The following is a 19,431-nucleotide window of genomic DNA, read 5'->3' on the forward strand; positions in this document are numbered from 1 at the left end:
CGTATCCTTAGGTAGGTTTATTCCTAGATATTTTATTCTTTTTGTTGCAATGGTAAATGGGAGTGTTTTCTTGATTTCACTTTCAGATTTTTCATCATAAGTATATAGGAATGCCAGAGAATTCTGTGCATTAATTTTGTATCCTGCTACTTTACCAAATTCATTGATTAGCTCTAGTAGTTTTCTGGTAGCATCTTTAGGATTCTCTATGTATAGTATCATGTCATCTGCAAACAGTGACAGCTTTACTTCTTCTTTTCCGATTTGGATTCCTTTTATTTCCTTTTCTTCTCTGATTGCTGTGGCTAAAACTTCCAAAACTATGTTGAATAAGAGTGGTGAGAGTGGGCAACCTTGTCTTGTTCCTGATCTTAATGGAAATGCTTTCAGTTTTTCACCATTGAGGATGATGTTTGCTGTGGGCTTGTCATATATGGCTTTTATTATGTTTAGGAAAGTTCCCTCTATGCCTACTTTCTGGAGGGTTTTTATCATAAATGGGTGTTGAATTTTGTCGAAAGCTTTCTCTGCATCTATTGAGATGATCATATGGTTTTTCTCCTTCAATTTGTTAATATGGTTTATCACATTGATAGATTTGCGTATATTGAAGAATCCTTGCATTCCTGGAATAAACCCCACTTGATCATGGTGTATGATCCTTTTAATGTGCTGTTGGATTCTGTTTGCTAGTATTTTGTTGAGGATTTTTGCATCTATGTTCATCAGTGATATTGGCCTGTAGTTTTCTTTCTTTGTGACATCCTTGTCTGGTTTTGGTATCAAGGTGATGGTGGCTTCGTAGAAGGAATTTGGGAGTGTTCCTCCCTCTGCTATATTTTGGAAGAGTTTGAGAAGGATAGGTGTTAGCTCTTCTCTAAACGTTTGATAGAATTCACCTGTGAAGCCATCTGGTCCTGGGCTTTTGTTTGTTGGAAGGTTTTTAATCACAGTTTCAATTTCAGTGCTTGTGATTGGTCTGTTCATATTTTCTATTTCTTCCTGATTCAGTCTTGGCAGGTTGTGCATTTCTAAGAATTTGTCCATTTCTTCCAGATTGTCCATTTTATTGGCATAGAGTTGCTTGTAGTAATCTCTCATGATTTTTTTTATTTCTGCAGTGTCAGTTGTTACTTCTCCTTTTTCATTTCTAATTCTATTGATTTGAGTCTTCTCCCTTTTTTTCTTGATGAGTCTGGCTAGTGGTTTATCTATTTTGTTTATCTTCTCAAAGAACCAGCTTTTAGTTTTATTGATCTTTGCTATTGTTTCCTTCATTTCTTTTTCATTTATTTCTGATCTGATTTTTATGATTTCTTTCCTTCTGCTAGCTTTGGGGTTTTTTTGTTCTTCTTTCTCTAATTGCTTGAGGTGCAAGGTTAGGTTGTTTATTCGAGATGTTTCCTGCTTCTTAAGGTGGGCTTGTATTGCTATAAACTTCCCCCTTAGAACTGCTTTTGCTGCATCCCATAGGTTTTGGGTCGTTGTGTCTCCATTGTCATTTGTTTCTAGGTATTTTTTTATTTCCTCTTTGATTTCTTCAGTGATCACTTCATTATTAAGTAGTGTATTGTTTAGCCTCCATGTGTTTGTATTTTTTAAAGATCTTTTCCTGTAATTGATATCTAGTCTCATGGCGTTGTGGTCGGAAAAGATACTTGATACAATTTCAGTTTTCTTAAATTTACCAAGGCTTGATTTGTGACCCAAGATATGATCTATCCTGGAGAATGTTCCATGAGCACTTGAGAAAAATGTGTATTCTGTTGTTTTTGGATGGAGTGTCCTATAAATATCAATTAAGTCCATCTTGTTTAATGTATCATTTAAAGCTTGTGTTTCCTTATTTATTTTCATTTTGGATGATCTGTCCATGGGTGAAAGTGGGGTGTTAAAGTCCCCTACTATGAATGTGTTACTGTTGATCTCCCCTTTTATGGTTGTTAGTATTTGCCTTATGTATTGAGGTGCTCCTATGTTGGGTGCATAAATATTTACAATTGTTATATCTTCTTCTTGGATCGATCCCTTGATCATTATGTAGTGTCCTTCTTTGTCCCTTTTAATAGTCCTTATTTTAAAGTCTATTTTGTCTGATATGAGAATTGCTACTCCAGCTTTCTTTTGGTTTCCATTTGCATGGAATATCTTTTTCCATCCCCTTACTTTCAGTCTGTATGTGTCTCTAGTTCTGAAGTGGGTCTCTTGTAGACAGCATATATAAGGGTCTTGTTTTTGTATCCATTCAGCCAATCTGTGTCTTTTGGTGGGAGCATTTAGTCCATTTACATTTAAGGTAATTATCGATATGTATGTTCCTATTTCCATTTTATATATTGTTTTGGGTTCGCTACTATAGGTCATTTCCTTCTCTTGTGTTTCGTGTCTAGAGAAGTTCCTTTAGCATTTGTTGTAAAGCTGGTTTGGTGGTGCTGAACTCTCTCAGCTTTTGCTTGTCTGTAAAGGTTTTAATTTCTCCATCAAATGTGAATGAGATCCTTGCTGGGTAGAGTAATCTTGGTTGCAGGCTATTGTCCTTCAGCACTTTCAGTATATCCTGCCACTCCCTTCTGGCTTGTAGGGTTTCTGCTGAGAGATCAGCTGTTAACCTTATGGGGATTCCCTTGTGTGTTATTTGTTGTTTTTCCCTTGCTGCTTTTAATATGCTTTCTTTGTATTTAATTTTTGACAGTTTGATTAATATGTGTCTTGGCGTGTTTCTCCTTGTATTTATCCTGTATGGGACCCTCTGTGCTTCCTGGACTTGATTAACTATTTCCTTTCCCATATTAGGGAAGTTTTCAACTATAATCTCTTCAAATATTTTCTCAGTCCCTTTCTTTCTTTCTTCTTCTTCTGGAACCCCTATAATTCGAATGTTGGTGCGTTTCATGTTGTCCCAGAGGTCTCTGAGACTGTCCTCAGTTCTTTTCATTCTTTTTTCTTTATTCTGCTCTGCAGTAGTTATTTCCACTACTTTATCTTCCAGGTCACTTATCCGTTCTTCTGCCTCAGTTATTCTGCTATTGATCCTATCTAGAGTGATTTTAATTTCATTTATTGCATTGTTCATTGTTGCTTGTTTCATCTTTAGTTCTTGTAGGTCCTTGTTAACTGTTTCTTGCATTTTGTCCATTCTACTTCCAAGATTTCGGATCATCCTTACTATCATTATTCTGAATTCTTTTTCAGGTAGATTGCCTATTTCCTCTTCATTTGTTAGGTCTGGTGGGTTTTTATCTTGCTCCTTCATCTGCTGTGTGTTTTTCTGTCTTCTCATTTTGCTTATCTTACTGTGTTTGGGGTCTCCTTTTTGCAGGCTGCACTTTCGTAGTTCCCGTTGTTTTTGATGTCTGTCTCCAGTGGCTAAGGTTGTTTCAGTGGGTTGTGTAGGCTTCCTGGTGGAGGGGACTAGTGCCTGTGTTGTGCTGGATGAGGCTGGATCTTGTCTCTCTAGTGGGCAGGTTCACGTCTGGTGGTGTGTTTTGGGGTGTCTGTGGCCTTATTATGATTTTAGGCAGCCTCTCTGCTAATGGGTGGGGTTGTGTTCCTGTTTTGCTAGTTGTTTGGCATAGGTTGTCCAGCACTGTGGCTTGCTGGTCGTTGAGTGAAGCTGGGTGCTGGTGTTAAGATGGAGGTCTCTGGGATATTTCCACCGTTTAATATTATGTGGAGCTGGGAGGTCTCTTGTTGACCAGTGTCCTGAAGTTGGCTCTCCTACCTCAGAGGCAGAGCCCTGACTCCTGGCTGGAGCACCAAGAGCCTTTCATCCACACAGCTCAGAATAAAAGGGAGGAAAAGTAGGGAGAATTAGTAGAAGTATGAGTAAAGAAAGAAGGAAAGGAGGAAAGGAAGGAAGGAAGAAAGAAGCAAAGAAGGAAAGAAAGGAGGGAGGGAGGGAGGGAGGGAGGAAGGAAGGAAGGAGGGAAAGAAGGAAAAAAGACAGAAAGAAAGATGATACAGTAAAAATAAAATAAAGTATAATATAGTTATTGAATTAAAAATATTTAGAAAAAAAAAAAAAAAAAGGGACGGATAGAACCTTAGGACAAATGTTGGAAGCAAAGCTATACAGAGAAAATCTTACACAGAAGCATACACATACACCTTCACAAAAAGAGGTAAAGGGGGAAAAATCATAAATCCTGCTCCCTGAGACCACCTCCTCAATTTGGGGTGATTCGTTGTCTAAAGGAGGGAAGGAAGGAAGGAAAGAAAGAAAGAACGAAGGTAAAGTATAATAAAGTTATTACAATTGAACTTAATTATTAAGAAAAAGAATTTTAAAAAAAAAGTCATGGACGGATAGAGCCCTAGGACAAATGGTGGAAGCAAGAGTATACAGACAGGATCTCACACAGAAGCATACACGTACACATTCACAAAAAGAGGAAAAGGGAAAAAAATCATAGATCTCGCTCCTAAATTCCACCTCTTCAATTTGGGATCATTCCTTGTCTATTCAGGTATTCCACAGATGCAGGGTATATCAAGTTGATTGTGGAGCTTTAATCCGCTGCTTCTGTGGCTGCTGGGAGAGATTCTATCCTAAGAACTTTTAATCTCATTTGATTCTTGACAAAGAGTGAGATGGTAATATTATCATCTTTGCCAATTTATAGATGAAGGAATGAGGTTCACAGGGGATAAAGTCACTTTTACAGGGCTGCACTTTTAGTAGCAGACCAAAATTTAAATCTAAGTGTTGGATTCCAGTTCTTATGCTCTTTAAACAAAAATCCAATGTGAGATTTCTTTACTAATAAAAAACATAATAAATTGAGCATATGGAATCAGCATGCTTTGGAAAGTTACAGCTGCAAACACACCAGGCATTTGTGCTCTATATTTAAAGATGTTTAATCACTAATTTACCTATAGTCTTAAGAAAATTAATTTGTCTCAACTTCTACACTGATCAAATATCTTTTGTTCTGTGGCCACAATGAGCCTCATAATATTCCTTTACTTACATAAATTGATTTAAATTTTGAATAGGTGTTTATACTATGTCCCATTAACTGCCAATCGCTATTAATTATTTTCTATGAATTAACAATAAATGTTACTGGGTTAAAATCATAAACTTTATCCATTTATAAATTGTGAATTATCAATAAATCTTCTCAAGTACATAAACAATCCATGAAAGACCTAAGTGCATATGAGGAACAGCAATGCTATCAACTCTTGCTGGAGAAATATAAGCAATCTGACAGTTTATCTTTGCTACTTGACAGTGTCGGTTACAAACATTATTTGTAACTCTTAAAAGGCCTACACATGTACAGTCACCTCTTTTACCTGTTTCAATATAAAATGCCTTATATCTGGGTCCCAATTACAATTAAATTTCTAAAACTTTCTCTGCTTTTTGAAAACAATTATTGTTGGTATTTAAGGAATTTATTTTTTTTAGTATAATTTAGTAAACTACCAGGGTTTTACTATGATAGGAATTATGCATGATCTCCTAGATAGACAAATGAAGCTACTGTCCTAAATGAAATATGTTCACTGAGCTTGTATCTAATTCCTGGTTGGCTATATTCTCAGTTAATACACTTTGGAACAGAGGTGGATGTTAAACTTTGATCTTTCTCTGTTTTGTGGCTTCTCCAGAACTTCTGTTTTCTGCTTCCTAAAGCCAAAATGAAGTCGTTTCACAATTATTTCAACAAGTAGCTTGCTGATGGAGACACTCAAAATTGGTCCCTTTTTCCATTCAAGTCACCTGTTATGTCTGGGCCTAGTTTCTTCTGTACTATTAAGTATTCTCTGGAACTGCTTCTATTACATTCATTCATAAACATATTTAGTAAAGTCTTACTAAGTGTATCCTTAGCATTGTGGGGGATTAAAAGCCCTGGCCTTTTGCCCTCAAAGGGCTAAGGGCTTGCACTGGTGCAGGGGAGCGGGGGGTACGGGGGGGCATTTTGGTTTCGGTATGATTACCTGAGCTTTCAAGACTTGTTGACTGAATGAATGAATGGTCAATTGAAAAATGCCAGGTCCTAGAAAGTGGGGACCAGGAGATAGCTTATATCTGGAAGATACCTGTGAAAAATTCCAGCAGCATTCTTCCAAATGTAGACTGGGAGTTAATTTAGGTATGCAGAGCAATGCACAGGAAATCTACCTAGATTCTAGACTTGTTCTACAGTGTAATTAGAAATAAGAACTTTCTGCTCCACAAAGGTGGGAGGGAGAAAAAAAAATCCCAAACTTTGGGCTGCTCCTACCGTTTTTTTTTTTTAAGGGCAGAGAGAGGGAAGAGTAGGAAGACGATTTTTTTTTGAAGATTTGTTTCAGTTAACATAATTCGTTGATATTCAACTAATACATATTGATACGTCTCTAAAAGCTGTTACCGCTGAACAAATAACTAGTGTCCAAGTCCCCTCCCTACACCCAACATTGTTTCCTCACCCTCTGGAGCTCTCCTCAGCATCTACCAGGGCAATGCTGGGAGCCTCTAGGATACTGTTAAAGCATCGAGGCAGAGTTTGATCTGTCAGTACTCAGTGTTGTTGTTAAATAGTTTGAATAAAAATGCTCATTTCCTGTGTGTGTGTGTGTGTGTGTGTGTGTGTGTACGTATCAGGTAATGATATTAACTATATTTATTCCTGTGGGTTATGATTAAAAAAGTTTGAAAGCCACTGTTCTGTGGCCAATATGTGTGTAGGAAGGAATCCTCTGGGAAGAAACCACCCTTGAAGACTTGAGGCTGAGAATTTTATTGTATATTTACACTTACCTCTACGGCAAATACTGGCTTTCTACTTCCATGGTAATATCAACTTCTTAAATTAATTATGTTAGAAATAAGGTAAATTGGTTTAAAGAAAAACATTAAGTAAATCATAGTATAGATGGTATATAACTTAACTTAGGAAGGTAGGGTAAGAATGACTGTAATTTTGGAACTATCTTATCTAGCTAAACCTTCTATTAAATAGATAAAATGATGGTGCCTGAGAAGTGATTAATTTAGGTCACCTGCCCCAGGTTTCATCAACCAGGATAGACTGACTCTTAACACAGGGACTTGAAGTCTATACCACACCCAGACAACTTTGTCACAAACTATTTCACTATGGGCCCACTCATCCTTCCTAAAAATTATTTATTCTCCCCTAAGAGGGCTACATTACCTCTCCCTTTTCCCTACTAAGATGATTTTTAAGTCCGAATTCTAAGACACCTTAAGGAGTTATTCATTTTACTGTGGGTATCTCACATGTATACTTGAGGCATACATGTTAATAACATGGTTTTTTCTCTTGTTAATATTTGATTTACTGGGGGGAGGGGCATCTCAGCTAAAAACTCAAAAGGGTAGAGGAAAAATGATTTTTCCTCCCTCACACTATGTTTCACGAATTACCAGTATTACCACTTATCTATAGGGTGCAGAATATTTAGGACACTTTTTAGATCCACACTGAATGGATACACATTCTTTTTTTAACCCATGTTCAGAGCCAGTGACATTGCCCCTCTGAGGCAGGTTTTGTAAGATAAGAAAAACTACAAGGAATGCCCCAATTCATAAGACTGCAAAATGTCTTCCTTCATTCATCATAGTGAACTGGGGGGGAAAAAAAAAGGACGAGGATAGACAGTATATCTGTAAATGCAAGAAGCTCTTTTGAGCTTTCTATATTGTATATGATGGTGAAAAAGCAGGTTATTACGGATCTTAGGCTCATGTTTTAAGGGGTAGACAATACTATTTAATTCTTTATTCGAATTGCTTTGTCTTGTTGCACTGCTGGCTTTGTCATCAGCCAACGTTGCAATTACCTTAACAAGCAAAGGAAATGCCAGTCAAGTGCAGCACCTGGGACCTCCTCACCCTTGCAACATATAAGGCCTCTGGCATGAGAGAAAAACGCTCAAGGCTGTGTGTGGAGCCCCTGTAAAAAGGGAGCGGATGGCCGTGAGCCTCGGTGTGTAAGGGCGCCTAGTCCCCAAGGCCGGTGTTTACATTAGCAATTCACTTCCACCTTTGGTACGTTTAATCAGACGATTATTATATTGTATGGCATCATCCTGACTTCAGGACTTCGGAGGAAAGCTGGGTCAGGAGATTGTTCAAGTGCTTTGTGCAGCCAGATGTGAATTCCACCTGCCCAGAAGCTTATGCTGAACTGTGATCAGGGCTGGCCCAAATGAAGCTGCGCTTTTCTTCCACTCGAGAATCTTATGAGACCCATACAGTGAGAAGTCCGACAAGCATGCGGGCTATTCGGCAAAACCCAAAGCAACCTTAGAGGGCGGGTCATTGCTCTGCTCCAACAGCCAGCCAGAGACAAAAAATAAAATGGAAGATCTTTCTCTGAGGGAAAGCAGGCCTCGGATCTGAAACACAGGGCCTGAGGGAGGGAGGTGAGCAAAGAAAGGAAAGGCAAAGGCGCCGCTCCAAGAAGCCGGGTTCATTCAAACCCGGAGGACAGCAAACCCCGCCTCCCCACGCCGCCACCCGCTCAATCGCCGAGCGCTCCGGGTGTGAGCTCGCCCTGCGGGGAGCGGCTTGGAGCAGAGGAGGCGGTGGTAGAGGTGGTTTGGGCAGCTCTGCGCGGCGGATAGGCCCAGGCAAACAACACCCATTCCCCCTCCCCCTCGCTCAGTTCAACTCCCACTCGACCCGGGCCACGCCCTGCCGCCACCGCCCCCTCGGGCAGCTTTCCGTTCGGCAGCCAGGCCTCGGTCGGGGGCGGGAGGGAAGGCGGTGCCTTGGAGGGGCCGCTGCGGCCATAGCAAACTACAAGGGCCGACAGCCTTTGCGGCATCGCCCCGCCCTCTTTCTCCCACCACTCAGCGCGCGTCACCTAGGCGCTCAACCAATGGGGACCGAACCAGGGAAAAAGGGCGCCCGGGTCCGGATGCACCTCAGGAAAGCCATGCTCCCGACGCGGGGGCAGCGGGCAGTTCACCGGGTTCGCCGAGTCGGCGGTGGCTCGCGCGCTGCCTCGTCCGCTCCTCTCGCTTCCCTTGAACGAGAGCCCTGCTTTTTTTTTTCGTGGCAATTCCAAGGGATGCTGGAGCCGGCTTTTGAGGGGAGGGCGCTGGGAAATGAGTAGGGGGCGGGATATCCTGAGACAACAAGTTTGGCTGTATGGAGGGCCTACCGGCAGCGCGCCTGAGCTAGAACACCGTGACAGCGAGCTCCGGGCTAGCCAAGGGAAGAAAAGAAAAGCTGCTGAAAGAATAACCCCGAGAAAGGGGGTGGAGAGGAGGCGGCCCCAGCGCCCCGGCCCCCGGCAGGTCGGCGGCCAATCCGCTGGGGGAAGGGGTGGAGAGTCGGCGGCTCCGGCAGAGAGAGGCCGAGGGGGGTGGGGAGTCGGCCGGGCTCGCGCCGCCCTGGCCCCGCCCCCGGCCCGCGCCGCCGCCCGCGCGGCGCGCCGCCGCTGTCAATCAAGGGCGAGTCAGCAGGGCTCGGGCGGAGAGAGGAGCTGCTACGCCACAGCCCAGCGGCGGCCATTCGCGGAAAAAGAGGCAGAGCCTGTGCCAGCTACAGCCTCCTCCGAGCCACCGCGGGCGGGCGGGACCGGCCTCTCCTCCCGCCTCGCCCCCACCCCCACCCACCTCTATCCCTGTGTCTCCGTCTGAGGGTTTGTCCTGTTAATGCGGGATGAGCGGTACGTATTCTCCACCCCCCTCGGTCTCCTTCACCGCCTCCCTCCCTCCCTCCCTCCCCAGACCCTGCTCGGTTCTCCCCCCTCCCCCGGGGCCGCTGAGATGCTTTAAGGGGAGGAGGAGAGGGAGGGAGGGAATCAGGGGGAGGGAAGGAGGGTTGTGTTTTGTCTTAATGTCTGAGAGAGAACAACCTTCTGGGTGTTGCTCTGGAGCCGATGGGTCGGGTTTCAAACCACGTTTTGTGATATCCCCCTCCTCCCTTCCCTCCTTCTCCCCCACCCCTTGCCGGTGTGCGTGGATCGCGGGTTTATGGAGATTAATGTTCGGGGAGAGGGGGAGGAGAGGAGAGGGGGAAGGCGAATAATAATAATCCTAATAACCTGTTGTCGTGTATGGGGGTGTTTGTTGCAGATCAGAAGAAGGAGGAGGAGGAGGAGGCGGCGGCGGCGGCGGCAGCGGCGATGGCTACAGAAGGAGGGAAAACCTCTGAGCCAGAGAATAACAATAAAAAACCCAAAACCTCAGGCTCCCAGGTAAAAGCAAACATATAAAAAAAAAAAATTCATCACGAAACATAAGGGGAAAGGGGAGTTATGCCCTTTAAATGCCCAGAAGTGAAGAACAGAATAAAAATGTTTTATCCACTCAAAGCATCTTTCTGAGAGTGAGGAAGTTAAATTATAAATTCATAAAGATTTCACATGTTTGGGATATCGCTGTTTAAAATTCCACCAGGAACGAACTCAGACTATAAGAAAAAGGTGTGTATTCTCCCAAGGGCATTTTGAGTTTAGGGAAATAACACTTCAAGAAAGTTTGTTAGAAATGTCCTTTTATTTAAACTTCATAGTGCGGGATCTGCTTCCTTATTCCTATATCTTACTGCTTTTGTTAATATTTATTTTGATTTTTGCCACTTCCTGAGTGAGTTCTGAAATGTAGAGCTGTCAAAATAAATAAATAAATAAATAAACCCCTCCCAGCTACTTGGCCTTCACTAAATCCGCCCACTTTTTTTTTCCCCCCTCTCCTTTACCATCCCATTTTGGGTAGGACTCTCAGCCCTCTCCTCTGGCTTTACTGGCAGCTACTTGCAGCAAAATAGGGACTCCTGGTGAAAATCAAGCAACTGGACAACAACAAATCATTATAGACCCAAGCCAAGGACTGGTGCAACTTCAAAATCAACCACAACAGCTAGAACTGGTAACAACACAACTTGCTGGAAACGCTTGGCAACTTGTTGCCTCCACTCCTCCCGCTTCAAAAGAAAATAACGTTTCTCAACCAGCTTCTAGTTCATCTAGTTCTTCCAGCAGTAATAACGGGAGTGCATCTCCCACAAAAACTAAATCAGGTAATTCCTCCTCCCCTGGTCAGTTTCAAGTCATACAAGTACAAAATCCAAGTGGTAGTGTACAGTACCAAGTGATTCCACAACTTCAAACAGTGGAAGGCCAGCAAATTCAAATCAATCCAACTAGTAGTTCATCTCTACAGGATTTGCAGGGTCAAATTCAGCTCATTTCTGCAGGTAATAATCAAGCTATACTCACAGCTGCTAACAGGACAGCTTCTGGGAATATTCTTGCTCAAAACCTGGCAAATCAGACAGTTCCAGTCCAAATTAGACCTGGTGTCTCAATACCACTGCAATTACAGACCCTTCCTGGTACTCAGGCTCAAGTTGTAACAACTCTACCAATTAACATTGGAGGAGTGACTTTAGCTTTGCCAGTGATAAACAGTGTGGCCACTGGAGGAGGGACTGGACAGGTCGGCCAGTCTGCTCCTACTACTGATGGCGGGACTTCCAATGGGAGTCAGTCAGTTCCCACACCCACCACCACTGCTTCTGCCAGTACTATGCCAGAATCGCCCTCCTCCTCCACTGCCTGCACCACCACTGCATCAGCATCTCTGAGCAGCAGTGACACGTTAGTGAGCTCAGCAGATACGGGCCAGTATGCAAGCACATCAGCCAGTAGTTCTGAACGCACCATCGAAGATTCTCAAACACCTGCTGCTACTGAGTCTGAAGCCCAGAGCTCCAGTCAGCTTCAGTCTAATGGAATACAGAATACACAGGATCAATCAAATTCCCTTCAGCAGGTGCAAATTGTAGGCCAGCCTATCTTGCAACAGATCCAGATCCAACAGCCTCAGCAACAGATAATTCAGGCTATTCCACCACAGTCATTTCAACTCCAGTCCGGGCAGACGATTCAGACCATCCAGCAGCAGCCTTTGCAGAATGTTCAACTTCAAGCAGTAAATCCGACTCAGGTGCTTATCAGGGCTCCAACTTTAACACCTTCAGGGCAAATCAGCTGGCAAACTGTACAGGTTCAGAATATTCAGAGTCTTTCAAATTTGCAAGTTCAGAATGCTGGGTTATCCCAACAATTAACCATCACCCCAGTGTCTTCAAGCGGTGGTACAACTCTTGCTCAGATAGCTCCCGTGGCTGTTGCTGGCGCCCCAATAACTTTGAATACTGCCCAGCTTGCATCAGTGCCTAATCTTCAGACAGTGAGTGTTGCCAACCTGGGTGCTGCGGGCGTTCAAGTGCAAGGAGTTCCAGTTACAATCACCAGTGTTGCAGGTAAGTCAACTGCAATCTTTTCTCTCTGGTTGTTAATAACGGTTATTGTTTTTCTTTGCTAACTCAGATTTGATGTAAACCTCTGAGGTAAACAGATAATCATAAGGAAACTAAAATACCCGGGAGTATTACACTCAGTACCGTGACTCTGTAATCATCAGTGTGACCCATTCACATTCATACTATTCAGCATTAGGTTTTATGTGTTAAATTCGTTGGAGAATTTTATAAAATTATTCTTCTGCGGAGCAAAATGTCCTGATTAGAATCATAATTTTTTGTAATTCAGAGACCAAATTTGTGTACACTTGAACTTTTCTGAAAGAACCCTAGTCAAAATGATGTTTATATCTTCTTTAAGGGAAAGTAGGTTTAAACCTGAAATAATACAGTTATGAGTCTGTTACAGTTTTAATGCTACTGTATGTTACTCCTCATGCTTCCGCATCTTGTTGCCCGTGCTTTTGCGTTTTATTACACGGTGTTGTTTTAAACTAGATATTGATACAGTTGAGAGAGATAATTTTGATAACTTTTATGTCTACTTTTATGTCTACTTTTCTGCTGAAACCAGGATTTGAGTGAATAGTCCTTCACAGAAGATTATATTTAAGTAAAATCTGTGATGGTTATGTTATTTATAGGTGTTTTTAGTGTGAAGTTGGTGGAAGGCAATTAAAAAATAGACAGTAAACTGTCAATAGTTTGAATTTGTTGTAGTAAGGTTGTTTTAAAATCAGTTATAAAGCAGTTATTTGTTAATGCATGTAAATAGATACTTCCGAAGCATTTGGAAAACCAGTCTTATTAAGTATTTTAATCATTTTGGACCAGTCTTTTTTCGTCTAATGCCTTTTGTTTTCTAGTAATTAAGTACTTTTCATTTGATTATGAAAACCTAGTTGTGGTTTTGGTGTCTTTGATACTTTAAGACCTCTTTAGTTAAATTATTTCTGTTTTGATAATCTGAAATGAATAAGCATATCATTTTTGAATGACCTTTCTTGAAACAAGTTTCAGATAAATTATGCTAGGGTTCTTGTTTTACAGTTACTACCTAAAGTAGATGTATATATTTAAAATTTGGAAGTTGTCAGAGCTCTCTGATTAAGAAGAACAGAGGTAACATGTTTTATTTAGATACCCGTTGATTATAAACCAGAGGTATCCAACAGAATTTTCTGTGATGATGGAAATGATCTATATTTGTTCTATCCCGTATGTTAGCCACTAGCCACGTGTGGTTATTGAGCACTTAAATTGTGACTAATGCAACAGAGAAATTGAATTTTTAATTTTACTTGATTTTCTTTAATATTAATTTAAATAGCCACACGTGGCTAGTGGCTCCTGTATTGACAGACACAGTAACGTAGTCAAAGAGCGTTTTGAGCGTGGTACATTTTCCCCTAAGACTATTACAGCACAATTATATGTGTGTTTCTGTGGATTATAGTCCTTACCTTGCTTTGTTTCTACTCTTTTTCTAAACATTGATAATAAGTTAAGTATTTCAGAAAAATATCTGTTTTGGGTGGGTTGAGTGGCGATTTGTATTGTCAAAGCAAAATTTATTTCATTTATATTTCATCTTGCCTTTTAAGCATTAGTTAGTGAATTATGATGAAGAGAATTGAATAATTTATAATTTAGGTTAGAAATAGTCAGTTTTTCTATTCTTTAATTGACATCAATTATGACCCAGAGTTTTTCCTTTGCCTGTTGTGAGGGTAAGCCGGTGTAACTTAGAGTATGATCTTCTGACCACCTCAGATTCACTTGAATGATATATTATGGTAAATGCAGGATCCATTTTCTGGAACTGTAGTTTTTGGGGGGTGTGGTCAAGGAATCTTTCAAACAAACTGTCCTGGTGATTGTAAATCTCATTTAAGTTTGAGAACCAAGGATCAAGTTGTCCGCAATGAACTATAAGGCAAAATTCGGAAGTGATGGATTTCGAGCCTAGTTCATAAGTGCCTCAGAGGGTGGCTTTCTCTGACATTTATAGTTTTTATTCCACAAATATATATTGACTAGCTATGTGTTGAGCACTCCCAATAGGTGTGTTTAGTCCTGCATTTTCAGGGATATTTTTTTTATTTAAAGAGTTTATATGGTTTGGGGGGCACATGTGTATAAGGAAATTTGAACTTTATGTAGTTGGTTTTTTCCTGAAACCAAAGATTTTAAATTTTGTTGATGTTCTAATACATATGCTCTATCGTTTAAGAAGGTAGCCATGTTACAAAGACCAGAAATGTACCCCGATTTCAGCAACTCTGTGCAGTTAATCTGGGTATGGTTGTTTGCAGATTTTACTTTACTTCCTGGCATAATAGGTGTTTGACAAATGTTTGCTGGATTAAGGTATAAATGGTGATGGAGAAGATAGCAATTTGGAATTGGGAGCAGCACCCTGGAGTGGTTTTAATGAAGCTAAGGAATTAACTCTGTTTTCATTAATTTCTTTTGGTTTTGAGCTTTTAAGACACTTACCGTCTCTGAAAGGGAGAGAGTGAGCAACAAGTGCCTGTATCCCTTTTATAAATGAGCCCTGGAAGTTGAGATTTTTTACTTTTTGTCCCCATTCACTTTTTAGTACTTTTTGATTATTTCCTGGTTCACCCCCAGGAGAATGGTATTGTTTGAGTTATGGGAAAATTTTTGCTCTGAATATTCATAACAACTATTACCAGGGCTTGAAAAAATTATCAGCTTTGACAGAATGTAATGGCTAGCTCAAGGACAAGGGGCTAAGAGTTCTCCACCGTCCATCCTCATATTACTTCAGGAAGTATAGGAAAGGTTCTGGATAATATGGACAGAAAAAGAAAAAAAAAAATCATACAAGGTAAATCAAATGAAACCAGTTTTTGAAGCTGGGACGCTTCATACTTGATTTTATGAAATAAGAATGTTAATGACATCCTACGGGGAACCTCTTTCCTTGAGAATGTATTCAGCGTAATGTGTTTCTGTGGTTTGGTCTCAGCTCGAAATTCTGTGTTCCAGGCTGAGCATCTAGCATTTAGTTAGTTAGAATTGTAGTAGGAACTGAATACATGTACTCCTGCTACATATTGTTTGTTTCCTTTTTGGGATTCAGAGTTTGAAATCCTATTTCAAGTTAAGAGCGAAGGTAATAACTAATCATGCTGCTGGCTTAAGAACGTCCTTTGTTTTAACTAAGTGAGGAGAGGGGATGATGTTTTCCTCAAAAAGAACTATCTGTTTTCACGATGTATTCTGGTAGCCAAAGTGCCGTAGTTAAAATGAACTTTAGGAGTTACTTCTCTTTAGTTAAAGGATTTCGAATATGTAGGGACCATTGGTTTCTGAATTTTAACTTGCATTGGCCAGCAGTTTGATTTATTTTTGGCCCTAATCACATATGGTAATAGATCATGTTTTTGCTTGGTGGATGGATATTTCTTTGTCAGTTTTAATGGAAATTAACATTCCTGTGCAAATTCTTACATAAAGGTAGTTCAGACTTGAGGAGATGTTGCTGGTTGTTCAAGAACTTTCTCTCTTACCTTCCTTTACTTCTTTGGGGATTAACAGAACCAGGAATGGGAGAGCCAGTTCTTCATTATTGGTGAAAATGGAGACCAAAGGAAATAGTTGACATTTTTATTTAATTTAAAAACCTAACTTAATCCGGTAGAATCAACCTCTTGCACCAAACTTTTTTCCAGAGCTACTAAAAGTAGAAAATTGACTAGAAGTTCAATACAAATATGGTTTTCCTTTGCCATATGTTGTATTAATTTGGATTTCTCTAGTAGGCATCTTAAAATAACATATACATATATGTTATACACATATGTATATGTACATATATAAACATATACACATCTGTTTTTGTGTATACATATGTCTCCTGTGTTTGGTTATTTCTTTTTTCAGAGAAGTCACATTTACTCCTGTAATTTTCTTCCAGTAAAATCTTCTACTAATCTTTGTTACAGATTGGAATTCATCATAAGGAACTTACATCTTGTGCCCTGTACAAGATTTGGGTTCTGATCTACCAAGTTGGTTTTACCCATTAGAAAATGTATAGCATGACCTTTAAGATTTGTTGATGATGACATAACAATATCATTGCGTAGTTTTAAGTTTTTCTTGGAAGGTAAGGTACTCATTGTAGAGCCACATTAATTTTTTAAAAGGGCATCTTTGCGAGGGATTTCAGGATAAGAGAGTGAAGGAAAACAGAGTGTTAATCATCTGCTTTTCAAATCTAAATCAAGGAATATATAACAAGTAATACTTAAGAAATATTGGAGCAGGCATAAAAGCAAGTTGAAGAGGAAGAAAGGAAGCTTGATTAAGAAGGAAGATAGGGAAAATTTGCTCTACATAGATCTTGCACAAATAACACAGATTTACAAAATGAGAGAATTTTAGTTTAAAAGGATCTTTGAGATTATTGCTCACTACTTGTAGCCTTTTGTTATTGCTGCTAAAGTCTGTAAAGGAATTTTGTGTTTTTACTGTTATAAGTGAAAGGAGAAATATGGGTCAGAGGTTCTGCAGTGCTACATTAGGTACTTGGGGATGACATAGTACGGATTGACAGTAAAAGAGGGAACCTGGCCTGATACCGGACCATATGCCTATGTATATGTGGGCTGTCCTGTACCCTTCTGATCTAGGTATGAGATAAGATTGTATGTTCCTAATGCTTGTCATTTTATTACCTAGTGAATGAGCAAACTGTGGCAGAGGAAACCTGTTACTTATATAAGTGTGTGTGGTGAGATAAAGACTTACTGAAATTGTAGTTAACTAAGGTAACTTAAAGATAATTGAGCATCCTTCCCCCTCCCTCATCCCTTAGTGGTAGTTCAGAACTAAAGAAACTGAAGCCAGGAAGGTTGAACGACGTGTACTTTGTGGCAAAGTGAGGACTAGAATCCTGGCTTCTGCTCCAGTTGTCTTTCTCATATTTCTGCCTTTGTTATCCAAATCTTTTGCTAGGTTATGAGTAAATGTAGCTGAGGTTTAGGGATCAGAGAGGGGAGAGTATCCAGCTTGAGTTGTCTTCTCCCAGGTAGACTGTGTCTGTTATTCCTGGATATTCAGCATTAATATATTGAATATAATATTGGTGGAAAACACAATTCTATCTGCCTCCTTGTTATTGAATTTAATGGTGAAATCTCAGTGGTATAATTTTGTCCTTTTTGAAAGAGAAAATTCAGAACTTGAAGAGATTAGTAAATTCTGTATGTAGGTAAGCAAGTTCTAGGGCTGTTGAGATACTGCATCTTTTCCCAAACAGTAGTTAGAAATGGATTTTTTAAAATGAGATTTGAGGAAGAAAACAAACATTTATTGTTTTCCTAGAGTGTGTTATGTGCTGAGCCAGGTATTTATGCTATCTCAGTATATCCTACAGTATCCTTGGGATTACTGTGCCTGTTTTACAGATAGCCTCACTGAGCTTTGCTTATATGTGGAATCTAAAAAAGGGTACAAACGAACTTACCTACAAAATAGAAATAGAGTTGCAGATGTAAAAAACAAACTTATGGTTACCAGGGGGTAAAGGGAAGCGGGGCAGAATAAATTGGGATATTAGGATTGACATATACACACTACTATGTATAAAATAGATAACTAATAAGGACCTACTCTATAGCACAGGGAACTCTACTCAGTATTCTGTAATGGCCTATATGGGAAAAGAATCTAAAAATGAGTGGATATATGTATAACTGATTCACCTTGTTGTACACCTGAAACTAATACAGCATTGTAAATCAACTATATTCTAATAAATTTTTTTTTAAAAAAAGAAAAGAAAATTTGCCCTCCAGTAAGTGGTAGAGCCATGGTTTAAAGCCATCTCTGATTCCAAGGTGTTCACAAGACATACAGTAAAAGGATAAGTCTACAGATACAGGCTGTTTTTCACCCTTTTGTATCTGATGTATACTTGAATCCCTTAAAGGGTAAGCAGTTTTGAAAATTGAAATGCTGACTATGCAGTTAAGGTTTCTACTAGCCCTGACAATGTGGCATCGACAGACAATTATGATAGAAAGTAGTGAAAGAAACTAGTGTGGCTGCATGGAGACCTCCATGTTACACTCAGATTTCAAAATAGTGTATGTGGAAGATAGGAGTAGGGGCATAGGATGAAAACAAAAAGAAGCATGACATTTTAAGAATAATGTCAGTTAAACAGAAGCTCATAATAAAATCAGGCTTTTAAAATTCTTTCAAACAACTTATAAGGTTTTCAGTCAGAGAAAGAGATGCTCATTGTTTGAGCAAAATGGTGTAATATCAAGAAAAGGCAGAACTCCTCCACTCTGCTGCTGTTAACCAGCGAGGAAAATGCAGTTCCGGCTGAAATGACTAGAGCTGTAACTCACTCCAAGATATTTATTCAAGGTAAGTGAGGAGGTAGGGGACGTTTAGTTGCTCTTCGGAAGTCAGGATGATCTAGACGAATGCTATCCTAAAGTCAGAGGAACTTTCCGGTTTCATTTCAGGCAATATCAGTAACTTAAAAATTATGCAGCATGGAAGAATTGAGTATGAATAAGCACCTCACTTTTTGAAAACATCCCACACTACAGACAAATGAGCTTGATAACCGTCCAAGCAAAGTCCTTGAATGAATTATGGAGTAGTTGGCCTCTGAGCATTTAAAAGAATTCAGGGATCATTGGGAACCAGTATGGGTTCACTAAGGAACAAGGTTCATAAATTCTTTCTTTAGAGTTTCCAGATGAGTATACAAAATAACGGCAGTACAGTATATCTTGATTTCAGCCTTGATAGTCATGATTTCTTTAAAGGCTCATACCTGGTTGCTCTATTACGTGAAAAATGTTGATTGTCTACCTCAGTAGAGGTAGAGGTCTCTGGTGTTATGGCATAGGGTTCTATCCTTGATACAGTCCTGTTGAACATTTTTTTCAAATTTTATACTGAAGAGTGACCTATTTACTGAATTCAAAGATGAGACAAAGCCAGGAGATGTTGCTAACAATTATGATAGAGCATAGAATTGAGATGCCCAGTGATCTTAATAGACCAGAATGCTGGGCCAGAATTAGCAACATAAATATAACAGGTAAGATCCTCTATTTAAAGTTGAGGGGTGGGGGGCAGGATTGTTCACCTACAAGATGGAAAACATGGTTTGGCAGCAGGAC

The 19,431-nt window shown here is 40.1% G+C and overlaps 1 protein-coding gene across 2 annotated transcripts in view; it reads left to right on the forward strand.

Annotated features, from left to right (window-relative positions):
- Positions 1-9,456: 9,456 nt before the first annotated feature.
- Positions 9,457-19,431, forward strand: part of SP4 (Sp4 transcription factor) — a 72,657-nt gene continuing 62,682 nt past the window's right edge. The window contains exons 1-3 of one of the 2 annotated variants that reach the window (XM_032643670.1): positions 9,457-9,647; positions 10,057-10,178; positions 10,699-12,250. In XM_032643670.1, coding sequence (XP_032499561.1) covers positions 9,641-9,647; positions 10,057-10,178; positions 10,699-12,250 — 1,681 coding nt within the window. In that variant the 5' untranslated portion in view covers positions 9,457-9,640. The remainder of the gene's footprint in view (positions 9,648-10,056; positions 10,179-10,698; positions 12,251-19,431) is intronic. The other variant, XM_032643671.1, reaches the window with a different exon arrangement.

The sequence above is a fragment of the Phocoena sinus genome, chromosome 9 (genome assembly GCF_008692025.1).
Source record: "Phocoena sinus isolate mPhoSin1 chromosome 9, mPhoSin1.pri, whole genome shotgun sequence".
Lineage (NCBI taxonomy): Eukaryota > Metazoa > Chordata > Mammalia > Artiodactyla > Phocoenidae > Phocoena > Phocoena sinus.